Raw genomic sequence first — 25,980 nt, 5'->3', positions numbered from 1 at the left:
AGCTAGCGCGCAGGTATCAGATTGGAAAGGCTTATAAGCAGTCTGGGACAGCCACTGATACTGGATTTTGTTTTGTTTTGTTTTGTCAGAGTATTTGACTTATTGTTGGCTTTGCGAGGTCAAGATGTCGACACAAAATTATTCTAGAATAAATTGCCTGTCCCAGCTTTAAGAAATAGCTTTTTATTTAACTTTTCCAATTATCTATAATAATATTTATAGGTCAAAATAATATGGGATAATATGAATAGGTATGCTTAAACAAGTAGAAAACTGCAACGTTTACAGAAGATCTATTTTATAGCACTGTCAATACTTTACTGTCCAAACAATTAAACAATTTCAATGAAACTTTGTGGCCAGGTCTACTAAATGTCAGGGCGTGTGTTCAAAAATTTATTTACAACATCATACACTACAAAAGAAACGTCAAAAACATTTTTTTTATCAGAGTTGGTTCTTCTTCTTCACCTGGCATCAAATACAACCACTGTATAGGAGTTAAGGAATTTAACATTGTTTATTAACCCTATAATCAACCACAGCAATTTGATTGTTTAACCTCATATGTCTCTGGTTCATGTCAACACAGAGATTGTATGCACTAGTAATGTTAGAACAAAAAACTTATTTTGTAGTATTTTGGGAATAAAAGTATTTTCAGATTTCTGTAATAGATGCTTAAAAGGTCCCATGACATGAAAATCTCACTTTGAGGTTTTCTAACATAAATATGAGTTCCCCTAGCCTGCCTATGGTCCCCCAATGGCTAAAACTTGCGTTTGGTGTAAAACGAGCACTAGCTGTTCTGCTCGCCTTTGAAAAAACGGAGGCTCAAGTGCGCTGATTTGGAATGTCTGTATTCATGACGTCATCAGGAATCTCAGCTCCTCCCCTTACTCTGCCTGGCCCGCCCAGAGACGTTGGCCCGCCAATGAGACTCGGCCGTGCGAGCGCCACATGCGCGCGTGTGTGTGTGTGTGTGTATACACACACTTTAACGCAAGTGTTTCTTGTCGGTTCTTTGACGTGTCTTGTATTTCCACAACGAGACTGTTGTGGGGGTTATCTGAGCCATGGTTGAGAAGGAATTGGGGGAAAGGAACTTTGGCTTTGACTGGCTGAAGTACATGAACTGCGACATGCCGCCGGTTGCCGCGAGGCACCATCGCCCGGCAGCGGGCAGCCGGCAGCAGGCAGCGCCCGGTTCAGTCGACTTCAGGTTGATGTGAAAGTGGAAGAACCAGAGACGTCGCAGAACCCGACAAAGTCGTTTGTGATTCAAATATCGTCTGGAGGCGCACACAGCTTTTGGCCGTGATAATATGTATTAAATGATATAGATTTCTATGTATTATATGATATTATTTAGATATAGAGCTCCAGGACTGTAACGCAAGTGTTGTACATTTCCTTGTTATTTGGATAACCGTTCTGTCGGACTCTCGTCTCTGGTATTTCTACAAAGAGACTCGTATTGGGGGTTATCTATCTCAGCCAAGGTTGAGAATGAATTGGGGGGAAGGAACTTTGGCTTTGACTCCCTCAAGAACATGAACCACGACATGGAGGAGAAAGGGATTGTTGGCGGCTAATGTCTCCAGCTTGAGACCCGCTGAGGGACCACCGCCGGAGGCAGAGGTGCCTAAGCGCTGCCCGGCAACGATCCCTTTCTCCTCCTTGACCCGCCTCGCTCCTCCTCATTTGCATTATAGCTACAGACACCAAAACAGCGCATTTGGGGGAAGCTCAATGTGCGACTGGCTCGGAGTGGCTGTAACTCTGCACCACGGCTGAATTTCGGGAACGTCTTTGAATACTGTGTTAGTTGCCCACTAATACCTATATTAAAGAATACATAAAATAGCATGTCATGGGACCTTTAAAATAAGGTCTAACCCACATTCAATCTACAGAATACACCGGCACACTTAGGAAAGGATACATCTCTTGGTTCTCTTCTTGTACATGATTCTGTAACCACATTCTCTGCATCGGATGGGGTCACGTGCCTTTATCTCATTCTCTGTGTGGCATTCTGTGGGACGGAAGAACAACATCAAAGTCTCAACATGGCACAGGAGCGGAGTCCGAAAAGAGGCTTCAGTGAAGAGATAGAAAAGGCCTTTTGAGAGTCTATGGATCTGTGGGAGACATGGTTGTGGGATGCATGGACCTGAACACATCATACACTTGGTGCTTTTCACCAGAGGTCACAGCACAGACTTACAGGTTCATATAACAATGTAAAATCATCTTGTAGATAAGGATCCATGCTTTGAGTAGATTTATAGATCTATTCAAACCATGATGTCAGATTTGAGGTCAGCTTTTGATTCATTCTAGCATCCTGGTTCTTTGATGTCAGCGTTATATGGCATTATAGATGTATATAATGGTCAACAACAGTCTCCCTTGTAACTGGATGTCATATATAGTTCTATTCACAGAGCATGAGTCATCACACAGTACTGTATTTAAGACAGATTACAGCTGCAAAATAGATATACTTCCTGGCAAGGTAAACACTATTTATTTTTATTAAACATGGCCTGAATTTAATGAAATGGGTTGTAAAAATGTTTGGAGTGTACTGTAATATATAATATGATCATATAGTATTATATGACCGTCCATCAATACACATTGTTTAATGCACACCGTTATTGTGGTCTGAAAAATCAAACCTCCACAATATCATTCTACCCTTTTACGACGATCAGGAGAAAAATACCAAGTCATCATAACAATGCAACCACTATTTTACCTCCACAGATGTACACCATGGGCTGCTGCTTGGGAGGCTGAACGTCCTTCTGGGCATCCATGCCTGACCCTAAAAAGGACGCATTTTTATTCAATGTTTCGTTCAAGATGATTCCGTTTTGTGGACTTCTGATCGTCTCATCCACAAGCACAGAGAAGCATGGTGGTGCTATTTGGCTACGGAAATATAACGTCAGTTTTCCGAGCCTTAAACAGCGACTCTAAACTCTTGTATAAATCTATTAAAAACCTACAATCATAATTTTTAATTTGAAATATAACATACCTGAGGGATACAACACAAGTGTGAAGGACTGGATAGTTATTTACTTTTCTTTGAATCGCACACTGTACTGCCCGCGCATGCGTACACCAATCACTGACCTCGCAACAAAGTGTGCTTTGATTGGCTGAAATAATTCTCCCTACCACTAGTCATTGGTGCGTTGTAAGATCTCATCGTACGTGTATGTGTTTGTGTGTGTGTTCGTGTGTACTCCGACCCACCAGAGGGCGCCATGCCTTGCCATTCCCCAGCTGGACCCACACAGTTTCCCAGCGACAGACACATAAAATAATGAGCAGATCCTAAACACTAACTTTATCTGTCCGATTTGGAAACATTCACAGCGACGTGTGTCCTCTTTGAACCCCTAAACCATGGAGCAGACTGCGCCTAAAAGGTGTGTACACTTTGATCCAGCGTCAAACCAAGGCAGATTCTGACATAAACTAGCGTTCGTTAGCTTAGCTGTCTCTCAACATTATTTAGCCTAGTTGGTTATTGATGATTAAATTATTCGCAACTACTTTAAATGTTCCTTCGTTTCCTCAATTGTGTTTTTCTTGTGTTGACATTAGTCAATGTGCCTTGACAGCAGGTTTATCCTGGTACAGACATCATGGATGTATTCATAGCTGTCAGGCTAATAGAAGTTAGGGTATTTTCCAATGGGTGATCAACTTTTTCCATTTTTGGACTGCTAAAATGTTGCACTGGCTGCAATGTAAGAAGTATTCCTACTCGTTGCCACGCATCACTCCTCTTTGGTCAGTGAAGCTGATTCTGCCTTTATCAGCAGATCTTTATGATCCGAGTTTGTTACAGTAGGTTCCTTTTATGAGGTTGTGTTTTAGTATTGGTCATAATTGCTTGACACTCATTTCATATAATACAATGACTTTATAATTCCTATTTTGGGCTAATATGTTGGGGAGTTCACTTGCTTACTTGTGTACCACTTTGTATCCACTTCACAGCAAGCTGAAAAAGCTCAGTGAAGACAGTCTGACCAAACAACCGGAGGAGGTGTTTGATGTCTTGGAGAAACTTGGTGAAGGGTAAGCGTGTCATTTATAGATCCAAATGTTTACAACAAATGTTTATAACGTTTGTGTCAGCCTCACATAACCAATCACTGTGAAGCTTCTTATGTGTTCTTGTTTGGCATTGAAATGGTCATCATGTCGTTTTGCTGACAAAAGGTATTTGGGTGAATGTATGCCCATGCACTGCTTTTTAAAATTGAGTTTCCTGTCTCTGTAGCTCCTATGGGAGTGTGTATAAGGCCATACACAAGGAGTCGGGCCAGGTGGTGGCCATCAAGCAGGTCCCCGTGGAGTCGGACCTGCAGGAGATCATTAAGGAGATCTCCATAATGCAACAGTGTGACAGGTAGGAAGGCCCTGCTTCAATGCCCTTACTCTCTCTTGCAAGTCAACAAATACGTAAGTTGCTACATTATCCCATCGTGTTAGAGTGTTTTCTAGGATGATCTGGTAAAAAAAATAATGTTATTATTTTGAGTGTGATATGGTTCCACGAAAAGTGTGAAGGGAATGTTTTCACTACTTGAATGATGTATTAAAAATGTTGACGCAAGTGTCTGACGCAAACCTCAAATCCTTTAGACAGCTTTCACAATTAAAGGTTATTCTCAGTTGTTCAGTTTTGAAGTGCTAAAGGGAACTTGGTCAGTTCTTGCTACACCAGTTAATTGTGTTTTTCTGCCACTTCCCTCCAGTCCTTATGTGGTGAAGTATTATGGAAGTTACTTTAAGAACACAGACCTGTGGATCGTCATGGAATACTGTGGAGCAGGCTCTGTTTCTGACATCATCAGGCTGCGCAACAAAACGGTTGGTCACACACACACACACACACACACACACACACACACACACACACACACACACACACACACACACACACACACACACACACACACACACACACACACACACACACACACACACACACACACACACACACACACAAATCTACACACGTGTGTGTGTGTGGCCAATTGGTTTTGCTTGCTTCGTTGATGTGCATGTATCCAATTACTAGTGTGCTTGAGATAATGTCATTTTTATGTTAATAAGTAATATCAACCGATTGCAATAATGTAAACACACAAAGCCAAATGCTAGACAAGAGGACAATTAATAGACAATCTATTGTGAATCCATCCAGAATCATGGAAGACGCTCATCACGAGTCTTCTGTGAGTTTAGCGTATCTCTCACCCCTAATTGACACACTTTATCCCACACGCTGCCCCCACCTGATGGTCGCTCAGCTGACGGAGGACGAGATCGCCACCATCCTGAAGTCCACCCTGAAGGGGCTGGAGTACCTGCACTTCATGAGGAAGATCCACCGGGACATCAAGGCCGGCAACATCCTGCTCAACACGGAGGGGCACGCCAAGCTGGCCGACTTCGGGGTCGCCGGACAGCTCACGGTAACACCCCTACCATGTTGCTCAACCACGGCACCATCGCACTGCTGTCCGTCTCTGGGAGGAGGGAGGCCCCAGTCTGCGCTCCTTCTCAAGGGTTATTTCCTGATAGTTGAGGGAGTTATTCCTTGCCCTTTGGGGGAAATCATCAGTGGGATGTCATACATATATGGCCTGTAATGCCCTTTGAGACGGTAGCTGTGATTAAGGGCTATACAATAAACCTTGACTAGACTTGGGGGGGGGGGGGGGGGGGGGGATGATGGATATTTACATCTTCAGTGCCTGTACTTGATGCCCACATTCCTCACATCCAGTCTGAGATCAATACAGCACTCTGCATCTAATTATGAGTGTCAGCTGTATCAAGATAATGTATGATATTTATATTAAGATCATGCATGATAGTTATATTGGTATTTATAGAGGAGGTGTGGACTGTGCGGAAAATGACTGTGTGTGTGTCTGTGCGTCTGTACAGGACACCATGGCTAAGCGCAACACCGTGATCGGGACCCCGTTCTGGATGGCTCCGGAGGTCATCCAGGAGATCGGCTACAACTGCGTGGCGGACATCTGGTCCCTGGGCATCACGTCCATCGAGATGGCGGAGGGCAAGCCCCCGTACGCAGACATCCACCCCATGAGAGTGAGTCCACCCATGATGCACCGTGATTCACCGTGGGGGGGGGGGGGGGGGAACCAGCTCACGAGCTCACAAGTGGGAACAGGAAGTGGTTGGTGACTCAGGGTAACTGGAGTTGTCTTTTGGGTGATTGGTGTAATTGATTTATTATCCGATATGTCGCGGTTGTTTTCCGGAAAGTCTGTTCAACGAAAGCCTCATGACATGGCAAGGGTGAGTCTGCCTGGCATTGAATTAATGTTAAAACGCAGGTAAATCGTAGTGATGATATAAACAGAACAAAGTAGCAGCGGTTGCAGCGCTGTCAACAGATTGTTGTGTTTTTTTGCCTTTCGTTCAACGTTCAACTTTGACCTTTGACCCCCCCGCAGGCCATCTTCATGATCCCCACCAACCCGCCCCCGACCTTCAGGAAGCCGGAGCTCTGGACGGACGACTTCACAGACTTTGTGAAGAAGTGCCTGGTGAAGAACCCGGAGCAGAGGGCCACCGCCACACAGCTGCTGCAGGTAACACACACTCACTTCACTCCTTCAGTCACTGACTCACTCCTTCACTCCTTCACTCCTTCACTCCTTCACTCACTGACTCACTCCTTCATTCCTTCACTCCTTCACTCCTTCACTCACTGACTCACTCCTTCACTCCTTCAGTCACTGACTCACTCCTTCATTCCTTCACTCCTTCACTCCTTCACTCACTCCTTCACCCACTCCTTCACTCCTTAACTCCTTAACTCCTGCACTCATTCACTCACTCCTTCACTCAATCCTTCAGTGACTGACTGGGTGACCTGGGCTTTTTTCCAACTGACAGAGTATTTCTAAATACTGATAGAAATGATTATGATGTGTTTGCACACAATGGTGCATTTGTCCGTCTTTTGGGGATCCCAGTAGTGCCACCATGAGAGTGTTGAACCACAATCTGTGTTGTTGAACTGCTCTGAACTTCATGATGTTGTTTCTTTATTAACGTGTGTGTGTGTGTGTGTGTGTGTGTGTGTGTGTGTGTGTGTGTGTGTGTGTGTGTGTGTGTGTGTGTGTGTGTGTGTGTGTGTGTGTGTGTGTGTGTGTGTGTGTGTGTGTGTGCGTGCTTTGCAGCATGCTTTCATCAGCCAGGCCAAGCCGGTGGGCATCCTGAGAGACCTGATCACCGAGGCCATGGAGATGAAGGCCAAGAGGCAGCAGGAGCAGCAGAGAGAGCTGGAAGAGGAGGAGGACAACTCGGTAACACACACACACACCGCACAACACACCCCGCGACACATTCACACACACCGTGATCGGAGGGTTGGCCGTTTTCTTTTTAGGGAATACTCCTACCTCCTTCCCTCCTACTTCTGGTATAAGGAGACGGAGTAACAAGTCCGGTGGAAAATGCCTGATGTTCACACTGCTTTGGTGAGTCAGAGCTTATGATGGTTCTGATGAGTTCCTCAGTCGGTTATGATGGTTTTGGCTTTTTCCAAGTAAAACAGGATGTTAGGTTGGTTGGGGGGGGGGGGGGGGAGTGGTTGGAAAAACTGGAGTGGTTACTACTTATTACGGCAAGAAGGCCAGGGAGAAGCGGTGGAAAACATATGACGGAATGCACAAAGCAACACTATTTGGGAAATGGTAATCACACCAAGCCAATAACTGAACAAAACCCAGTCTACCGCTCCCCGTGAATAACGAAGCATTGTGTTTCCTCTCAGGACGAGGAGACGGAGGTGGACTCCCACACCATGGTGAAGTCGGGCCCCGAGGGGCCCGGCACCATGAGGGCCACGGGCACCATGAGCGACGGGGCCCAGACCATGATCGAGCACGGCAGCACCATGTGCGAGCTGGACCTGGGCACCATGGTCATCAACAGTGACGAAGAGGAGGAGGAGGAGGAGGACCAGAGGTCCATGAGGAGTGAGTGCTCTGCGTGGGTTCTGAACGGGGCCGGCCCCGGGTTTAGTTAGTGGGGGGGGGATTTTCCTTGGGGGGTCCAGGGAGGTGTGGAGGTCCAGGTTTAGGGGGAGATTTGATCATTTTTAAAAATTGGACTGGCGAATTGCCCAGCCTGGGAACCAGACGACGAACTTGTGTTCTGTTTTGCGCTCTGAACTTGTGTTCTATTTTGTGCTCTGAACTTGTGTTCTATTTTGCGCTCTGAACTTGTGTTCTATTTTGCGCTCTGAACTTGTGTTCTATTTTGCGCTCTGAACTTGTGTTCTATTTTGCGCTCTGAACTTGTGTTCTATTTTGCGCTCTGAACTTGTGTTCTATTTTGCGCTCTGAACTTGTGTTCTATTTTGCGCTCTGAACTTGTGTTCTACTTTGCGCTGGTTTATGCCTCGGTGCCCGTTGATGATGCCCTTTGGAAAAACGGGTACCAATTTAATTAACAAACACTTTATTAATTTAGGAATTAATTCCTGCTGAACCATAATGGATTGACTACATTCGGTTTCGAAAGACGTCTACGCCTCGAGTGAATGATTGTGTATTCTTTGCGGAAGAAATGTCATGGCCGATCACTTCTGTGTATAGCGTATTTTCTAATAAGTCGACGTGAATCGATTTCCCACTAACGGCTTCGTCTCCCCCCCCCCCCCCCCCCCCCCCTCGTCCCGTCAGGGCACCCCACGTCCACGCAGCCCATGCGGCCGTCCTTCATGGACTACTTTGACAAGCAGGACTCCAACAAGGCGGCGCAGCAGCAGGAGAAGTACAACCACAACCAGCCGCAGGAGCAGCCCGCCTACCACATCCAGGCCAAGAGCGTCTTCCCCGACAACTGGAAGGTGCCCCAGGACGGCGACTTCGACTTTGTGAGTTACGGCTGAACCGGTTGTGAGACGGCGCCTCATGGGCCCTCATACCTGCTCTTTGTCATATTAGTTACAATGCGGTTGTTGTTATTAGTATTATTTTTTTGCCAGAATGTTATAATCCTTCTAATATTTCCTTGCAGGGTTTTTAATAGAAGGAATACATATTATAGTTTGTCTTAAAAATATCCAGTTTAATAAATTGGATATATATCTCGGTGACTTACAAACCGGTCCTCTGATCTGATTCTCAGTCCAAACACAGGCCTGGCTTCTAAGCCAATCAGGAGTTCTATCTGCTGACGTGTCTCGCCCCCTGTCCGACCCTAGCCCCTGTGCCCTGAGCTTCCCTCCCTCCCTCCCTCATGTGCCATAACCTCTCTCTGCTCCTCTTCTCCATACTGGGCCCTCAGTTGAAGAACCTGGAGTTTGATGAGCTGCAGATGCGTCTGACGGCGCTCGACCCCATGATGGAGCGGGAGATCGAGGAGCTGCGTCAGCGCTACACCGCCAAGCGCCAGCCCATCCTGGACGCCATGGACGCCAAGAAGCGGCGGCAGCAGAACTTCTGAGCGACTCTCACCCCCACCCTCCCCCTTCGCGGTCCGACCTTTGGTAGCCTGTACGTCCCTCCTCCTCCTCCTCCTCCCCCCCTCAACCCTCCCCCCCTCAACCCTCCCCCCCTCCAACAATCACCCCGCTCGGACAATCTTATTTTGGCACGAACGGGATCGTTTTCCCACAGCAAGACTCTTGAGAAACAATGGTGCGTTCGTCTCTCTGCGATCGTTCTGGATCCGCACGGGAACGGTGGCTAGCTTGAGCTACGATCGCTAAGTCGCAGCCGCTGAGCTACGATCACTAGCGCAGGGCCGCCGAGGTACACTCCCGCCGAGGACAGAGCGGACGGTGGGCCGGCTCGGGGGGGATCGTGAGGTGTTTGTCCCTTTTCTTCTCAATGTTACAGCCCGCACGTCATGTACGCGCGGGCCTCGCTACTTTGCTTCTCGTGGAGTCTCTGACTTTGTGTACCGCCGCCGCCAACACTCCAGGACAGTCGTTGTTTTATTGTTTTGTATCAGCTCCCACTACAGCCAGCCCAGGATCTCGCCACTCAATTAAATGCTTGGATCTTTATTTTTATTTTTTTGTTGTTGTTAATCTTCCTGGAGCCACTTAAAACAAAACCTAATGAAGGAGATATAATGTGGCAGAGTCGTAACTTTATCACTGCGTTATTTAACTTGTGCGAGGTGGAGAATGTTAATAGACTAATTGATTGCATTCCTCCCTTTCTGGAAACATCAGCAGGAAGGTAAAGCGGCCAAGCTGACAAAACGACCAGGCGTCTAATCTGCTGCTTTTTGATGTAAAAATATGTAAAAGAATTTAGTGTGTCCCTAAAACAAGCTGTGGAGCTTCGCCTATGACCAAAGACAATCATGAAGAGGATGATGAAGAAGAATGCCTTAAAATGTGGTTGAAAGCGGGTTTTCAAAAGGAGGAAGTGATGCGATCTGAGTTGGAGAGATCGAACGATAAAGCGTCTTCGCTGGCTGGTTTTCATATGATGTAATCTATTGGGAAAGCCGGAATGTCGGTGGAAATGGGTTGGAATGATCTGGAAGGAGGGAGAGGTCCCAGACCTCATAGGTCTAGGTCTGGAGTGGTTCATGGGCCATGATATTTTAACATTTCAGTTTAATCCTTTGTGATTTATTTTTTGATTTGATATGTGAAATGATAAACCACCTTCTCGTTAGCTTCATAATGCATACTTTATAAAGTGCACATTAAGTCTCCTGTGTGATTTTGGTTTTCCTTTCACGCTAAACAATCTTTTTTTGTGTATACAATTATTTATCTTTTTCCATTATTTATTTTTCTTTGGATGGATCAGTATCTCGCTGATTTACCTTTCACAAGACATTCACATTCCTCCATCATTCTGGTCATACTTGATTATTTTCTTCCACTCTTTTGATTTATTCAAGGGCTGTTTCAAAATGGTGGCCTCCTCCCCTTAAACAGAGATGCATGTTTACCAAGCGATCGAACCCTGAGGTCACCGCACGGGAACGTAGATTGAGTGAACTATGTCGGAAAAAAAGTGTTGAAAATACTCTTTGACCATTCGACATACAGTTTATAGTGCCACTATAGAGTTTATAGTGCCACTATAAACTCATGCTTCGTCATGGTTTCAGTTGATGGTTTTAAAATGGCCTGACTAGATCCAACTACTTTTCTGCTAATTTTATTTGTATTTCTATCTTCAAACTAAAGATTTGGTGTGTTGCCATTTTTAGTTTTTAGCAAGAACTACAATTGAAGCTTGAAGTGATTTCAAATTGCTCAATTCATGTCACATCTCAGTGGGGGGGGGGGGATTAAGACACAAAGACATTTAGACATGCATGCCCGTTTAATGTAATCATCTTTTAAGACTTTCTGCATATCTTTTCATTAACTGCTAGATTGTATTTGGAGTTCATGTCCACCAATGTTCGTTGAATATAGTTGACATCTCATCCTTTAAACATATTCTGAAGTCTTCAACGTATTGGCAGTTTGGAATACTGTATTTTATATTTTCAAACTGGCTTTTCTTTTTTTTACTTTTTGAAGCACTAGTTAAAAAAATACGCGCTAACACATTGGCTTTTATTTGACCATTTATCAGAGGGAATGTTTGGCCTGTTTCTTGCTAGTTTGTGACGTTGCATGTTTCTGACGGTTATGATGGGGGTCATGGTTATGATGTTTTTGCTTTAGAGGAATGATATAGAAAGGAAGAAAGCAAGAGAGTGCCTATACTGGCAAGTATGATAGGCTAGTATTTATTCAAAGCTGCCTTTTGTCAGTTTTTAACAAGTGCAAACCATTACAATGATTTTAGCAGTTTAAAAATAAAGGGGTTGCAATCCGAAAATTCTGCAACATTTAATCCAAGTATAATTTAGACGTGTGTATTTCACAATATCTTCAATGTAGTTTGTACATTTGGGTGGAGAGTGGAATGTAACCATATGTTTGAACTTAATTTATATTTTCTTCTTATGTTTTGTCGAAAGTAATAAAGGTATAAAGGCAGTGGTCGCTATACGTGTTCTTTCTTGCATACATGTGACATGACGGTTGATTTGTCACAAAGGATTAGTAAATCAATTGTCTTGTGCAACCATCAGAGGGAAGACTCGTTACCGTACTCCCACTATAGATCCCCTTTGCAGAAATGTACTTTATGTTTAGACGTAGTGTTGTTTACCTTTTAATGTCACTAAACCAACAACTAGTAGGCCTATTCCCTCAACGTAATGCCTTTACTTTGTGTATATTTGTCACTTTTAAATAAACCATAGCAAACCGCCTTTAGATAATGCTGGCTCTGTGGTGTAAGACATTACGGTAAAGACACAAATATTAATCTGCTCCGAACTTAAATTCCGACACCTCCTCGGTAAACTACTGAAAAGTATTTTGCGCAATGTCTATCGTGTTAAGGTTCCTTTCTACCGACTCGGCCCCGGCGGCCATCGGACCATACAGGTAAGACAACATATGTTAGGTATCTCAAAGTATGTGTATACCAACATGCGCTCATAGGCTACCTTGGCTGCAGAGCGACTAATGATTTGGTTAAACACAAGTCCAAATCGACCTGGGGGCGGATCATGGTATTACAATAACCTACATAACCCTTTTGAGGGTCAAATGTTGAGCAACTTGGGAGTAAAGTCTCATTTGACCGGGACTCACACGAGGGTTGAGTTTTAGAGTAGACCTACTATCATGGAAGCAATCCGTCGTCAGATCCCATACACTCCAAAAGCACCTGTCAGACAGGGCATCTACAGGTAGTTCTGTTCAACATGCTCTTTGTTTAAATTGCGTTTTGTGTTACGTTATAGCAGGGATACGGTGGCATTCAGTCCGGAATTTGATTGTACATTTACATATGAAGAACACGTTAACCCTTGTAACTAACTAAAATTACTTTTAAGTCGTTTTAGAATTGACAAGTTGGTTGGGTTCTATGCATGGACCTATAAGGTTCTATGCAGGCTTGATTTGACGCCATTCATAAATTGAATACATTAGGGGCATGGACCTGATAACCAATCGGCGGCCGGTTGGTGTGTAGAAGGTGGAAGCAGAGCCCGTCTCATATTAGACATTCTCTGGTGGAAGCCCGTTCGTCCAAATTCCTCTTATCTCCAAGTGAAACCGAACCAAACCAAAATCGATTAATATTACGCAGCTCTGTAATGTCCTGAAATAAAAATAAATAAAAAATAAAGAAATGTCATCAAGTCAAACCGGGTCAACCACGTCTCCGTACGTTCGGTCCCATCGCATGCATCTGTTGTGCTCCGTTTTCCCCAGCCAGGCGGTGGTGGTTGGTAGAACCATGTACATCTCCGGTCAGATTGGACTCGACACGGTGTCTGGTCAGCTGGTGGAGGGAGGAGTCCAGGCCCAGGCCAAGCAGGTAGGACTAGGGCTGATGGATGGATGGATGGATGGATGGATGGATGGATGGATGGATGGATGGATGGATGGACTGAGTAGAGCTGACGTCAATAAATCTTGGTTAACATTTTTTAAATGGTGCTGTAACGAGAGTAACTCAAGTAAATTGAGTTTAATGTGGTGTCGTCAAATCTCAACCACTTTAAAGTACACATTAGGGTATATTGAAGAAGTAGAGGAACATACAGTTGATGTGTGTGCGACCTGTCTGTTTTTGCCAGGCACTCACCAACATGGGAGAGATCCTCAAGACTGCTGAATGTGACTACAACAACGGTAATAGGCTTTGCATTGCCTTCCTTCTCTTCTTCTTGAATTCCCATTGTATTTTCAAAACAAAAGTTATCACTATCCGAAACCATCATGTATCTGTTTCAGTGTGTAAGACCACCGTGTTGCTGGCGGACATTGATGACTTCAACGCCGTCAACGAAGTCTATAAGACCTGTGAGTCCAAACCCAACACACACACACTCTAATCTACGTGTTACGACTGCCTTGGAGTTACAGCCACAACATGGAATGGTCCACTTATATCTCAGCTGCTGAACTCCATGGAAATGCTAAGGTATTTGGCAGCTGGGTTCCCCCTCACTGGCCTTGGTAGACCATCTGCAATGTGGTGCCCAAGGAAACAAACGACAGGGACAGGTGTGTGTGTGTGTGTGTGTGTGTGTGTGTGTGTGTGTGTGTGTGTGTGTGTGTGTGTGTGTGTGTGTGTGTGTGTGTGTGTGTGTGTGTGTGTGTGTGTGTGTGTGTGTGTGTGTGTGTCTCCTCACCACATGAGGGAGTGCCTCAACCAGGAAGTCTTCTGATACGTTAAGAGGCTGCAGGCCTTGTTATTATTGATGTCCGGTCAAGCGGACATTCAGTCTCTGGTCTAGAGTGAGCCAGACCAATTCTTCTGTCTGATCCGAGTCTTGATAATAATCATTTAAACTTAAATTTAAAGGCTAACCTGACCCATTCTCTGTGTATAATCTAACCCTGGACCTGACGTATACAGTATATCAATAATAGCCTCTTTGTTTGTGGTTAGTTGTTTGTCTTTGGTGTTGGTTGTGTTGTTAAAGTGAGTACTGTGATGCATGGCACTGCTGAGGTTGGGTGTTTGATTTCTGCTGGGGGCCGACCCATGCTAAGAATTTGAGCACTCAGGGTCTTGCAGGACCCTTTGGATAAAAGCATCCATCAAATGGAAAATACCATATTTAAAACGTGTTGACACACCTTCTAATACGAAAAACCTAAGCGATGTTATCCTGATTGGAACAAGCTGCCTTACAATACGAGAAGAAATGACCCGTTTCTCCTCCAGGTGAGCTGCGTGTTTGTCTAGGTTGACTAGGTTGACTGAACAAAAAAAACAAAAACAATGACCTGCTAGGGCGAATCCCATCGCCATTCCTCTGTAACCAATTATCGGCTCAACCGTTTCACAATTCATTATACCGACACGCCCGTCTTTTGAATGGCTTTCAGCTAAACCTGTCTGTTTCCATCGCCGAAAACGATACGTACACAGGCCCCCCCCCCCACCCGTCCACCCGTCCACCCGTCCACCCGTCCACCCGTCCACGTACTTCCTCTTGGCTCACAAAAGCCCCGGGCGGTAAGCCGAGCCCACGGTGGCACGGTGACTGGTAAGTGGAAACCGTCCTGTCAGTCAAACAGAGGTAACCTAACCCCCCCCCCCAGGGCCTCTCCGCGGTTAACCTCCCTGCCCCACACACTCTCTCGTACGACGGCCGAGCGACCCCCCCCCCCAGGGCCTCTCCGCGGTTAACCTCCCTGCCCCACACACTCTCTCGTACGACGGCCGAGCGACCCCCCCTCCAGGGCCTCTCCGCGGTTAACCTCCCTGCCCCACACACTCTCTCGTACGACGGCCGAGCGACCCGCCCTCCCCGACCCTCGCCGTCCGCCGCCACAACTTCTGGAAAGACAAACGCAAAAAATCGGAAACTCTCTCTGACCCCGTAACGGGAAGCGACGAGTATAGTTGGGTCATACATATGACCCAACTATGAACTATGAACCACCAAGTTCATCAAACATTAGTGAACTGAGGGCTCAGGAGCTTTAATCATATTTTCTGGCTAATTTTTGGCATTTTAATATCAGAAGACACATTTAGTCTTCTTATATTAGTATCATGTACATTTAGCGTTATGTTTTTTATGCCTCCGGTGAAACTCTTCCAACTGCTGTGTTGGACCTTACTCTCATTATGTTATTCCTCCTCAGTCTTCACCAGTCACTTCCCTGCCAGAGCAGCCTACCAGGTCGCTGCTCTACCCAGGGTAAACACGCACACGCACACGCACACACAGACACAGACACACAGACACACAGACACACAGACACAGACAGACAGACAGACAGACAGACAGACAGACAGACAGACAGACAGACAGACAGACAGACAGACAGACAGACAGACAGACAGACAGACAGACAGACAGACGGCTTACCTGCTTGTTGCAAAGATATTATGATTTGTTTTAGTTTTGTTAACCTCTTAAAGGTCCCATGACATGCCACCAGGGGGGTCATCCCTATGTTCCCCGGGTGCAAAGGGTTAGGGTCAGGTTAAGGGTTATGGTTAGGGTGAGGGTTAACCCTAAACCTAACCCTAACCATAACCAATCGGAGGAGAGACATTCTAACCAATCACAGGCGAATCAGAGGCGAAAACGGCAGTACTTGCCCCTACCATTCTACGAAATGGTCGGGGCATATGTTCCCCGGTCACATACAAAGCGGGGAACATAGGACCCGGGGAATCTGGCTCTTATGACATCACAAGTGGGTGTGTCCGCCTAGATGTGTAAGAGATAGATGAGCACCGTTTGCTACAATCATTCTCCCTCTCTCTCCAGGGTGCTCTTGTGGAGATTGAAGCGGTGGCGGTAACGGGACCCATCAGCGATCAATGACTAGACGGCCCCCTCATACACAAGTTATAGTACACACACACACACGCACGCACGCACGCGCGTTATAACATACACAGTTCTCACCTGATGACGTGGTTATAGCATTCCCATCCAACTCCAGCATCAGTGCAGAGTCATTTAAAGTACCCCCGGACCTTGTTTGGTTGGCTGTGCCTACTTATGTAATGGTACAAGCCACATTTTTTCCTTTCTTAAATAAAAAAGAAAAGTCACAAACTGTTTGCTTGTACTGCTTAAAAAGCGCTTTATTTTGAGAAAATATATAGCGATTAATTGGGAGTCTTTGGATACAGCCTCTTTCGTGGTGTGATTTATGACACGTGAAGTGACATTTGACTGCGTTTCTCGCGGAACAACACGACAATCATAAATAAAAGTGACTTTGAATGCTCACTCTTATCTCATGGTGGCCTGGGTGAGATGCAGCGCCTCATGTGTCTCCATGCGTCCTCAGACCCAAACTTCAAACCACACTACAGAAGCCGTTGAACAAACCTTATGAAAAGTTTGGCTTTGTTTTATGCATATTGCGCAATAAGGAGGATTTGGTTAAGCTCATGGAAGTTAAAGGTGACATATTCTACCGCCAGGTGTGAGTGTGATTAGCCGGTACAAGCTGTTTTGAAAAATCTGCCTCTTCTGACATCACTAGTGGGCGTGTCCACCTAGATGTGTGCTGGATAGATCGGTCTACCAGCCTACCCAGTGGACTGTAGCAAACGTTGCTCATCTATCCGTCATACATCTAGGTGGACACGCCCACTTGTGATGTCAGAAGAGGCAGACTTTCAAAACGGCTTGTAACGGCTAATCACACTCACACGGTGGTATAATATGTACCTTTAAGTATAGACGCATACAGTGTGATTAGTCCGTTGTATGTTTAGCTTCTTTTTTGGGGGGGTCATAGAATAAGCGACAGATGCCAAAAAAAAATATATATATATAGTATAATCCTAAACAATTTTGGCTTTATTCACTCAGAGGAATGGAGAGGAGATTGAAGCGTTTTCATTGTTCAAACCTCAAAATGATCGGCATCCCTTTAGAATAACATTCAGTCACAAGTCATTTATAAGCCTTGAGTTAATGATGAACTAATCATTTAAAGAACATTAACATACATTTGTAGATGATTAATAAGTGCTATGGTTCCAATTCTACTGCCACGGTCTGCCAGGTGTGATGTTGCTTAACCCTTACTGGCCATGTGAGGAAAGGTGTCCACCCAGATGTGTGATGGATAAATCAGCCTGCCAGCCTATCTGGGTGACTGTACCAACTGGCAGGCTGATCTATCCATGGATCCATATGTCACTAGAGGGGTCGATTCTAACATGTCTTGTAACGGCTATCAATATCACACCTGGTGGTAATATAGGGTCCCTTTTAAAATAGCATGTATCAATCATCAAAAAATGAATATTAATTATTGTTAATGATTAGTTTAATTTTTATTAGTTCATCATTTACTAAAGGCTCATAAATACATGGTTTGTCTATCAATAGTTCATCATTAACTAAAGGCTAGTACCACAACGGTATTGTAAAGTGTTACCAAATGATCTTCACAGAGATCTCCTTTTCAATAGTTAATTTAGATTGCAGTAACAATTCATGAATCTAGTCCCAAGTCCTTCCATTCTCTTAAAGTGAACAAACCTACTAAGTGCTGTTTATTATTGAGGAGACTGTGTCGCACTAGCGTCCGACTGGTTCAGACCGGTTTCGACCAGGAAGCAGACACTAAGAAGTAAGGTCCGCTAAGCTAAAAGATGGCGGCCGTTTGGGTTCGGTCACTACAGGGTTTGAGTAAGTGACCGTGCAGCTCTGTAGTACATATGTTCCCTGCCAGTACATCGCTGTCAGCAGAAGAGGGAAATAAAAGGCACAGTGGTGATGGAGAGAACCCCGACTGAAAGAAATGATCACGGGGTCCGCATCTTGGCAACAAAAGCAATGTCTCTTTACTAAGACAGCCGACCACTCACACACACATTCACACAACACGCACCCACACATCTGCCCAGAAATACGTGGTGGAACGGTCTCGTTGGAATTCCTTGCTGTGGTCGTCAACCTTAGGTGCCCTTCACTCACTGGGTGCTAAACGAAGCAGGGACAAAGAGAGGGAAAGGTTGAATGGTATCTTATGATTAACTGGGCAGCTCATGACTTATGGATGAGTCTAATGCGGCACACCACTGCTTACCTGGTGTCTCCTCTACACTCGGCTCTGATTGGCTAGCGGCCGGGGCCTCAGCACTTCCTGGAGAGAAAATATATATAAATTATAAAGATGACAATTGATACGGCATAGGCACTAAATTTATGTAGAGTGTGAGGCGAACAATGGCGATTACAATAAACAATCTTCATTTGTTATGTCAATAAAAAAACAATAAAAATGGAAAACAATAAAATGTATTTGCTCGAAAGAACCCTGGATTATTAACTTCAAAATATCTTATCGAAGTCCATCTCTCAAACCCTTTTGACCCAAAATAATACTGCGATGTGACACTTGATCTAAATTTGGCTGTGAAACCCAGGCAGGCTCACGGCTAGCGGCGATGCTATCGTTTGTCACTACCCGCGGCCCTGTGCATGTCTTAGCGTTAGCTAGAGCTAGCGGGCTCTGGTTTCTCCGAAGACTCCGATTGCACCGTAATAGCTGCACACTGACAACAAAGTGCTGGCCGGATTCCCACTTCCTGAGGTCTGTCCCCAAACAGATCACCTACAGAGAAAACAACCTGGATTCAAGACGTCTCCGATGCCCAGTAGCGAATAGTGGACATGATCCACTGGAGGTCCAGCAAGAGTGGAATGTTTTTTTCCTCGGACCAAAGGGCTTTTATTGTGGATATTGAGAGAATAAAACACATTCAGTAGAACTCGACGAGAGATAACGGCTATGGACATAAATATAGGGACATACATGTCACATTCAAGTTTGAGTGGACAATTCCACAGGTTACAAATCATCAAATTAACTCACCACCACATGAGCAACTATTTGATGTTCACATCAAATATTAGCAATTAGCCTACATTTAGCTATTTTATCATCGCCTGAATTTCCTGTCTGATGTCACTGACCAGTGGCCATGAACAGAAAGGAGCCACAGCCACTACAGCATTCCAATGTGCTACTATTTCGCCAATAAGGAAAGATGTTAATCCAAAGAGACTCGCAGTGAATTCAAATACAGGTCATAAAGGAGCCGGTAGGGGTTGGGTATCCTGCTCAGCGACGCCTACAGGTTAAACTGTGGACATCGGGCATCGAACCCAGTACCTGTGGTCTGAGAGTCAAACCCTAGGATCCACTATCATGCGCTATCGAGTGTTGACTCCCTGCTCACGCAGTGACGCAACGTCTTGATCATCCCTCGACAACAACAAAGGCATTTTTTCATTTGAATTAAACAAACTAGAAGATAAGTAAACGCGGTCATCATCGTCTTGTGGCCATCTGGTAGTTTGCATGAAGAAGAAACGAGTGTATCCATAGAACCAATGGAATGATTGTTAGGCAGCTTGTTAACGTTTCAGCCCTCATCTGCCTAGAGTTATCAAGAGAGTGAAATATGAATGCGGTCAGCAAGGCTTGGGTTAGTGTGCTGTACCATTCTCCCCTTCTATGAATCATTCTCTGTTGGATGTAAGAGCAGCCTGTATCCATTTATTTAGCCCAATAGGAGTATCCATATGCTAGCACATCACTTCGCGACAGTATGTGACCAGGGTGGGTCCAAAGGTCTGACAAAACGGTCTGTTAAGGCTATTTACAATGATTACATCATTAGTCATCAGATTTTGATCCGAAGTGACTTGTTGTTAAATTGCCTCAAGGATGCCAATTTTACGGGGTTGCAAACTAGAACCGTCTCTGCCTTTAAACCACTAGCTAGCCTGTCCTGGTCTACGCCCTGTCCTGTAGCTGTTCCTGGCAGAGTTTCACCACGAACCACCGAGCTGTCTCCTGACCGTGGCTGTCGGTCAGGAGCTCCAGTCATTGGTCTTTCACTGTTCCCTCCTTCTGCCCTAACACGTCATTATGTCTGGGTCACATGGTCGGGCAGAACTGAAAGAAGACGGCTAGCAACCAAAATAGATGTGTACATGTCTCTCTGATGGGGGCGCCATTATATAAGCTGTGGGGTCATAATATGTCGTGTTTTATAACTTTAGTTGTGTTCTGTCAAGTTGTTTGGCATGGAAAATGCTGTTTCTCTCTTCTCTAACAAGGGTAACCGAAAAGGCACACAGGCACATCAAATATATGGGATTCTCAATGCATTGTGTGTGTGTGTGTGTACTGGTAGATGGAGAGAGGGCTCAAGGAAAAGCTAAGAACTACTGGAGATTTAGTGAAGCAAATTAGGGGAAATGTGGGGAAAATGGTTTTGCACTTCTGTCAATGGTCATTTAATAAAAAACACCCTCATAGCCTCCTTAACCAAACCACAATTGAATCTCAAGCACAAACATATGTATGCCATCATGGAACACAAGTCCCAGCAGAATAACAATAAGGCAGCCCATCCATTGAGAGACGGACATCCATTCACCTCAGTGTGATGTTCGGGAGGGGAGGGGTTTACCCATTGGCCATTACGAGGTCCGTCCTCGTTGTTCTCTGCAGGGTCACGTGACCTATAAACATTATTCTGTGTCAACCCCCCTGTGTGTTCATTAACAGCCTTAAAGAGAGGAGTGTGTTGGATACTACCTGGTTACAGCCAGGGACAGGGATCTGGGGAGAGCCCAATATGGTGACATAATTCACCAGGGCTCGCGCTCGCTCTCTCTCTCGCTCTCTCTCTCTCTCTCTCTCCTCTCTCTCTCTCTCTCTCTCTCTCTCTCTCTCTCTCTCTCTCTCTCTCTCTCTCTCTCTCTCTCTCTCTCTCTTAACCGGCAGCTCAGGTTAAGGCTGGTCAATGAAATGTTTACGTTGGCTTCCTCAGCGACCTCTGCTCCAGGTAGAGCATCATTCGGGAGATACCTACCGACTTCAGGGAGTTGGGAAAAAGACTACAATAATTGACATGCACATCCGATTGGTGCTCTCCCTATCCTTGAGTAGAAATCGACGAAATCCCAAAACCAACATTTGGTTAAACTGTTGGTTAAGCATTTTGTCGAATTTGTAGAAATTCTCTTAACATCGTGAAAGAAATCTTTCTGAAAAAATAGTGAAAACTCTGGTATCTGTGGCTGTGCAGGCCAGTAATAAGCCTAAGCCTAATAAGCCTCATAAGTCATATAATTAAATTGGACCGAATGACATGTTTGGACTGCCTGTTTACCTACCGGCTTACCTAATCGGCTACCTTTGTGCATGACCGGAGTCTTCCACAAGCTAGTCATGTGTTTTGGGGGAGTGGCTTTGGATGGAGGCCTGAAGAGAGGGTCGGAATCTTTCCCGACGGATACTTTCAAAATCTAGATCACTCTGGCTGGTTTCTCATAATTAGCGATACTCCTCTATTAAATACAGTGCTTTATTTTGTTTTTCGGCAAATGAAAAAAATAAACCCCTAAGATTCAACATGAATGTATGTATTGTATTTGTATGTAATACAACGGTACCACTAATACCCAGTACCTGGAGGTCTTAGGGTAGACTAAGTAAATAAGTCAAATGTTTTAAAGGGATTGTACTAAAACTACCTTCCACCCCTCCTCAGTATTTTTGCATGAGCAACCATGCAAAATCTTGATTCTCCATACACCTTACGAGAAGGAAGGGGTTGTTAAAAGTGTTACCAAGAATCCAACTCCAACACAAAGTGTTGCCACAAACCAGGCTGTTGCCAACTCACAAGCCACTGTCAACATCACTACATCAATGTACTATCACACGGGAACCCTGACTCCTACACTGTTCTATCATTAAACATCCCTGGGTCACGGAATAAACATGAACGTATACTATATGCTCTTCAATATGTGTCAGACTTTGTCACGCATAATAAGCCATGGTGTGCCTACTAAGCATTGATTATTATTTTGCACCCTACCATGCACAAAGATAGGATTAAAGGTACACCTGGTTCCAGCAGTCCCACTATGTAATAGCAGAACTTCTAGTGGGAGTTGGCACAGAGCCTGGGGGGGGGGGGGCGAAACCAGAAACTGCAAGGGGTGAGCTGACACCTTGTTCCCTGCTGTATCATGGAGATATTCTACAAAAGAATTCCCCTTCCTCCGATGGCTAAGGATTTCAGAAGGGTTGCTAAGTGTGATTCTAACGTGGCCAGTCTACACAGCGTATGCTCGCCTATTAAGCGCTTACAGATCTCTGTATCCAGCCACCTGATTGGTTGAAAGAAATGAGAAGCATAACAAAGTGAAACGACACATACCCAAGATGTCGGCTCGCGTGCCATCAGACTTTAAAGAGGAATCTAAACGATGATTTGTGAGACGAAAACGTACACAGCGCTGGGTGATTTACTCACACACGACATGTCCTAATTTAAACTAGTAATGGTGTGCGTGCTCACCACCGATTCCGCTGTGTAAGAGCAGAGTTTAATAAGTAGGGTCAGGAGAGTTGAGTAATACAATAGTCAAATGGGAAATTTGCAAGTGAAACAGGCAGAAGATTATGCCATCTGACCTTCAGAGCTCCCTGTATCCCTGATCCTCTACTCCACTTAGGTCATCATTCCAGTTTCACTGTTTTCCTTTTTCTGCTGCTTCACTGCACTGACGTTTACCTTGAGCTGCTGCTGCTGCTGCTGCTGCTTCTGGGGCCACTGCCTCCGAGGGCTCTGCGGGACTAGCGGCCTTTGCGGAGCTAGCGGCCTCCGCGGGGCTAGCTGCCTCTGTGGAGCTAGCGGCCTCCGCGGGGCTAGCTGCCTCTGGGGAGCTAGCGGCCTCCGCGGGGCTAGCTGCCTCTGTGGAGCTAGCGGCCTCCGCGGGGCTAGCTGCCTCTGTGGAGCTAGCGGCCTCCGTGGGGCTAGCTGCCTCCGCTGGGCTAGCGGCCTCCGCGGGGCTAGCTGCCTCCGCTGGAGCTGCAGGAGAAGCCTCTACAGAGACCACCCTCACCACCGGGGTGGGGGCCGCTGCCTCTCCTACCACTTCGGCCCCCTCTTCAGGCTGGGCCGCAGCTGGGGCCGCAGCTGGGGCCGCAGCTGGGGGGTCGTCTGGTTTAGCCCCGCCCTCCCCGACGGGTGTCTGGTCAGGGATGGTCTCGCTGTCCTCGGCCGTCTGACCCTTCTCATTGGCTGCTCCTTCCAAGGTGGGCGGGGCAGTGTGGAAGACAGAGGGATGAGAGGACACATGAGAATGAATTGTTGCAAGGCAGCAATCTATGTAAAACGGTCCCACCTTGGACAACCTGTCACAACATTTGAGGATTCAATGCTTTTGAAGGTACGAAATTATGAAAGATTTGTGACGCAGAATCCAATGGGAAAACATTTGTATTTAGTTTAAGGAGCTTTCTTATATAATTTCCTACTTCCTCATACCCAAAGTTTGTCAGTAGGGCTGCTACCTTTAGTCTTGAGTGAGGGGAGGGCCATATGTTACTAAGCAACTTTTTTCTGCTCAGTTGACAAATAAATGCAACCAGAAAGAGTTAATGATTAGGCATACCTATGAATTATTACAGACTAACATTGCCTGCCTAAAGTTGGCCCTGGAGCCACAGTTTATAACTGTTTAATTTGCATGGAATATATTACTTTGGTCAGATATCTATAGATAAATGTATTTTCATGATGAGCATTATCCTTATTCAAATGAGGGTTAGTGGCAGGATATTTGATATTGATAAGAAAGAAGTTAAGTGTTGGTTTATGTCCTGTATAATCTACACACCACCTTAAACAAGATAAATAAATAACTGTAAGCAACTGTTTCTCTTCCTGAACTTTGTTTTTTCTGTTTTTTTCTGTAGTTCAATTGGTTCAAACAGAAGAAGCCCAATATATAAAAACCTACCTGTTTTGCTTTACCTTCAAACTAGTGCTTACAGTAGCCCTAAACTTCATCTTACACATACTACAATGAAGGGTCCAGTGCGGATCGATTCAGTAGGCCTATTTCCTTTTTGAAACCTTAGACTGTCACCAAATCCCCCCTGCATACCACTGTCCCTCTCCCTGGCAATGACAGGGCATAGGCGCCAGAGTTAAACTATTAACAAATAGATGTTCTTCTGTTGTTCTGCACTTGAGTCAATAAGGATTCTGACTTTAGGACCAGTTATAAAACCCCTCTCTTGCTGGGGAAGATATAAACACGTTATGTACTAATGTAACACGGGTCCTAATCTGCTTAATATGACAGTGAATGTGTCCTGGACTGTCTGTCTTATCAACCGCATAATTCAGGATGAACTCGTATAGTTAATAATTGTTTGAATGTATTTCTACCATACCGGGATTGTTCATGCAGGAGCCTACATGTTATAAATAGGATATAGAAGAAAGAGATGGGAGACGTGATCCAGGCATTGCTGTTGAAATAATAAACGTACCTGTGGTGCTCGCTCCGTTGCTCTCTTCGTGTTTAGCGGCCGGTCGATTCGGATCCATTGCACTTGTTTGAGAACTTGAGCATCCCATTCTGTCGTTTGCACATAAGCACGGATGTTTCAACTTAAAGGTTTGAAGTACTTATGATGACGGTGCTCTGGTGAATAACCTGCATGTAGTTTATGTCAGCGTTATCTCATGCAACCAGTCCAGCCAATCCTTTGGAGTTAGAGTACCAACGCAAAATTCCGATAATAAGGCGCGTAGTGGCGCATGGTTCAAACAACAAATAGACGGGTTTTGTTCCAACGGTGACTGCGGTTTACAATTTCAAGTCGTGGCAATCGGTCCACTTAGGTCCGAGGTCTTTCCTCCCTGACCGGTCACCGACGCAAGTGGAAACATATGGTTTTGAACTAGGAGTTTGTGTCCAGGAGAATGGGACGTGGATCCATATTTGATTCAGCTGGGCGGAGCGGAGAAAGTGAACCGCCGCCCCCGTTCCCCTTACCAACCAGAGTCCTCCGGGCAGGAGAGACGGCCTTAAGGGTCTCATTTAAATCTTCATAATTTGTAAACATATATAACAAAACGGTGCAAACAGAAATGCATGACATATAGACGATGAGTAATGAGGCTTATTTTTCTTTTTAAAAGAATAAGAATAAAACGCAAATGTAAACCAAGAAAAAAGAGATAGATTGTATAGACATTTAGGCCTGAATAAATGTGTTTGGAGTCGTATTTCTCTTTTGCAAATTGTCACCCTAGTTTGCTAATGTACCATGCATAATATTGTATACCCAAGGCCGCCTTAATGCAAGGGCTTACCTGGGCTGAAGCCCCAGGCCCTACGACAATAAGGGGTCTATGAGCTGCACGTATATAATATATGTATATATTTATTTTTTAATATTGGCTCATGGTAGGCCCCCGATCGGTGTAGGCCCCTTTCTTAGGGCCTACAAAGATCAGAGGCCAATCATGAGCCAAGAATATAAAAAAAAAAATAACATTGCTTTGTAAT

The 25,980-nt window shown here is 45.1% G+C and overlaps 4 protein-coding genes across 6 annotated transcripts; 2 read left to right on the top strand and 2 right to left on the bottom strand.

Annotated features, from left to right (window-relative positions):
* Window positions 1–384: 384 nt before the first annotated feature.
* Window positions 385–3,193, bottom strand: polr2k (RNA polymerase II, I and III subunit K). The gene is made up of 4 exons (XM_060043253.1): window positions 3,053–3,193; window positions 2,768–2,836; window positions 1,946–2,038; window positions 385–490 (listed from the first exon to the last, which is right to left on the bottom strand). Exons 2-4 carry the CDS (start codon window positions 2,826–2,828, stop codon window positions 468–470), a joined length of 177 nt encoding a protein of 58 aa, XP_059899236.1. The 5' UTR covers window positions 2,829–2,836; window positions 3,053–3,193; the 3' UTR covers window positions 385–467.
* Window positions 3,194–3,274: 81 nt separating this feature from the next.
* Window positions 3,275–10,990, top strand: stk3 (serine/threonine kinase 3 (STE20 homolog, yeast)). Its single transcript, XM_060043179.1, has 11 exons — window positions 3,275–3,449; window positions 4,027–4,107; window positions 4,313–4,441; window positions 4,791–4,905; window positions 5,349–5,513; window positions 5,992–6,159; window positions 6,528–6,665; window positions 7,260–7,385; window positions 7,856–8,060; window positions 8,769–8,962; window positions 9,376–10,990. Exons 1-11 carry the CDS (start codon window positions 3,427–3,429, stop codon window positions 9,532–9,534), a joined length of 1,503 nt encoding a protein of 500 aa, XP_059899162.1. The 5' UTR covers window positions 3,275–3,426; the 3' UTR covers window positions 9,535–10,990.
* A 1,357-nt stretch (window positions 10,991–12,347) lies between these two features.
* LOC132451014 (2-iminobutanoate/2-iminopropanoate deaminase-like) lies at window positions 12,348–16,674 on the top strand. 2 transcript variants are annotated; one of them, XM_060043237.1, is made up of 6 exons: window positions 12,348–12,511; window positions 13,349–13,454; window positions 13,717–13,771; window positions 13,874–13,942; window positions 15,743–15,798; window positions 16,378–16,674. In XM_060043237.1, exons 1-6 carry the CDS (start codon window positions 12,450–12,452, stop codon window positions 16,432–16,434), a joined length of 405 nt encoding a protein of 134 aa, XP_059899220.1. In that variant the 5' UTR covers window positions 12,348–12,449; the 3' UTR covers window positions 16,435–16,674. The 2 variants fall into 2 exon arrangements, with proteins under 2 accessions (XP_059899220.1, XP_059899219.1); XM_060043236.1 differs by lacking the exon at window positions 12,348–12,511 and adding an exon at window positions 12,659–12,819.
* Window positions 16,675–25,442, bottom strand: LOC132451006 (neurofilament heavy polypeptide-like). 2 transcript variants are annotated; one of them, XM_060043225.1, is made up of 4 exons: window positions 24,956–25,442; window positions 23,187–23,696; window positions 18,668–18,724; window positions 16,675–18,561 (listed from the first exon to the last, which is right to left on the bottom strand). In XM_060043225.1, exons 1-4 carry the CDS (start codon window positions 25,041–25,043, stop codon window positions 18,548–18,550), a joined length of 669 nt encoding a protein of 222 aa, XP_059899208.1. In that variant the 5' UTR covers window positions 25,044–25,442; the 3' UTR covers window positions 16,675–18,547. The 2 variants fall into 2 exon arrangements, with proteins under 2 accessions (XP_059899208.1, XP_059899207.1); XM_060043224.1 differs by having other exon boundaries at window positions 23,187–23,702; window positions 24,956–25,441.
* Window positions 25,443–25,980: the final 538 nt, after the last annotated feature.

This window comes from Gadus macrocephalus, chromosome 22 (assembly GCF_031168955.1).
Source record: "Gadus macrocephalus chromosome 22, ASM3116895v1".
NCBI lineage: Eukaryota > Metazoa > Chordata > Actinopteri > Gadiformes > Gadidae > Gadus > Gadus macrocephalus.
This window is presented reverse-complemented; position numbering and strand designations above follow the sequence as displayed.

Bases quoted from the DNA above. Each gene is read 5' to 3' on its own strand.
- stk3 (XM_060043179.1), top strand. From the start codon at position 3,427: ATGGAGCAGACTGCGCCTAAAAG. The intron at 3,450-4,026 runs GTGTGTACACTT...TCCACTTCACAG, and splicing joins GAGCAGACTGCGCCTAAAAG to CAAGCTGAAAAAGCTCAGTG. The intron at 4,906-5,348 runs GTTGGTCACACA...ATGGTCGCTCAG, and splicing joins TCAGGCTGCGCAACAAAACG to CTGACGGAGGACGAGATCGC.
- polr2k (XM_060043253.1), bottom strand. From the start codon at position 2,828: ATGGATGCCCAGAAGGACGTTCAGCCTCCCAAGCAGCAGCCCATGGTG. The intron at 2,039-2,767 runs GTAAAATAGTGG...TCCGTCCCACAG, and splicing joins CATGGTGTACATCTGTGGAG to AATGCCACACAGAGAATGAG. The intron at 491-1,945 runs GTATCCTTTCCT...ACTCCTATACAG, and splicing joins CAAGAAGAGAACCAAGAGAT to TGGTTGTATTTGATGCCAGG.
- LOC132451014 (XM_060043236.1), top strand. From the start codon at position 12,755: ATGGAAGCAATCCGTCGTCAGATCCCATACACTCCAAAAGCACCTGTC. The intron at 12,820-13,348 runs GTAGTTCTGTTC...CGTTTTCCCCAG, and splicing joins GTCAGACAGGGCATCTACAG to CCAGGCGGTGGTGGTTGGTA. The intron at 15,799-16,377 runs GTAAACACGCAC...CTCTCTCTCCAG, and splicing joins AGGTCGCTGCTCTACCCAGG to GGTGCTCTTGTGGAGATTGA.
- LOC132451006 (XM_060043224.1), bottom strand. From the start codon at position 25,043: ATGGGATGCTCAAGTTCTCAAACAAGTGCAATGGATCCGAATCGACCG. The intron at 23,703-24,955 runs GTACGTTTATTA...CCACCTTGGAAG, and splicing joins CAACGGAGCGAGCACCACAG to GAGCAGCCAATGAGAAGGGT. The intron at 18,725-23,186 runs GTAAACGTCAGT...TTTTCTCTCCAG, and splicing joins AGCAGCAGCAGCAGCTCAAG to GAAGTGCTGAGGCCCCGGCC.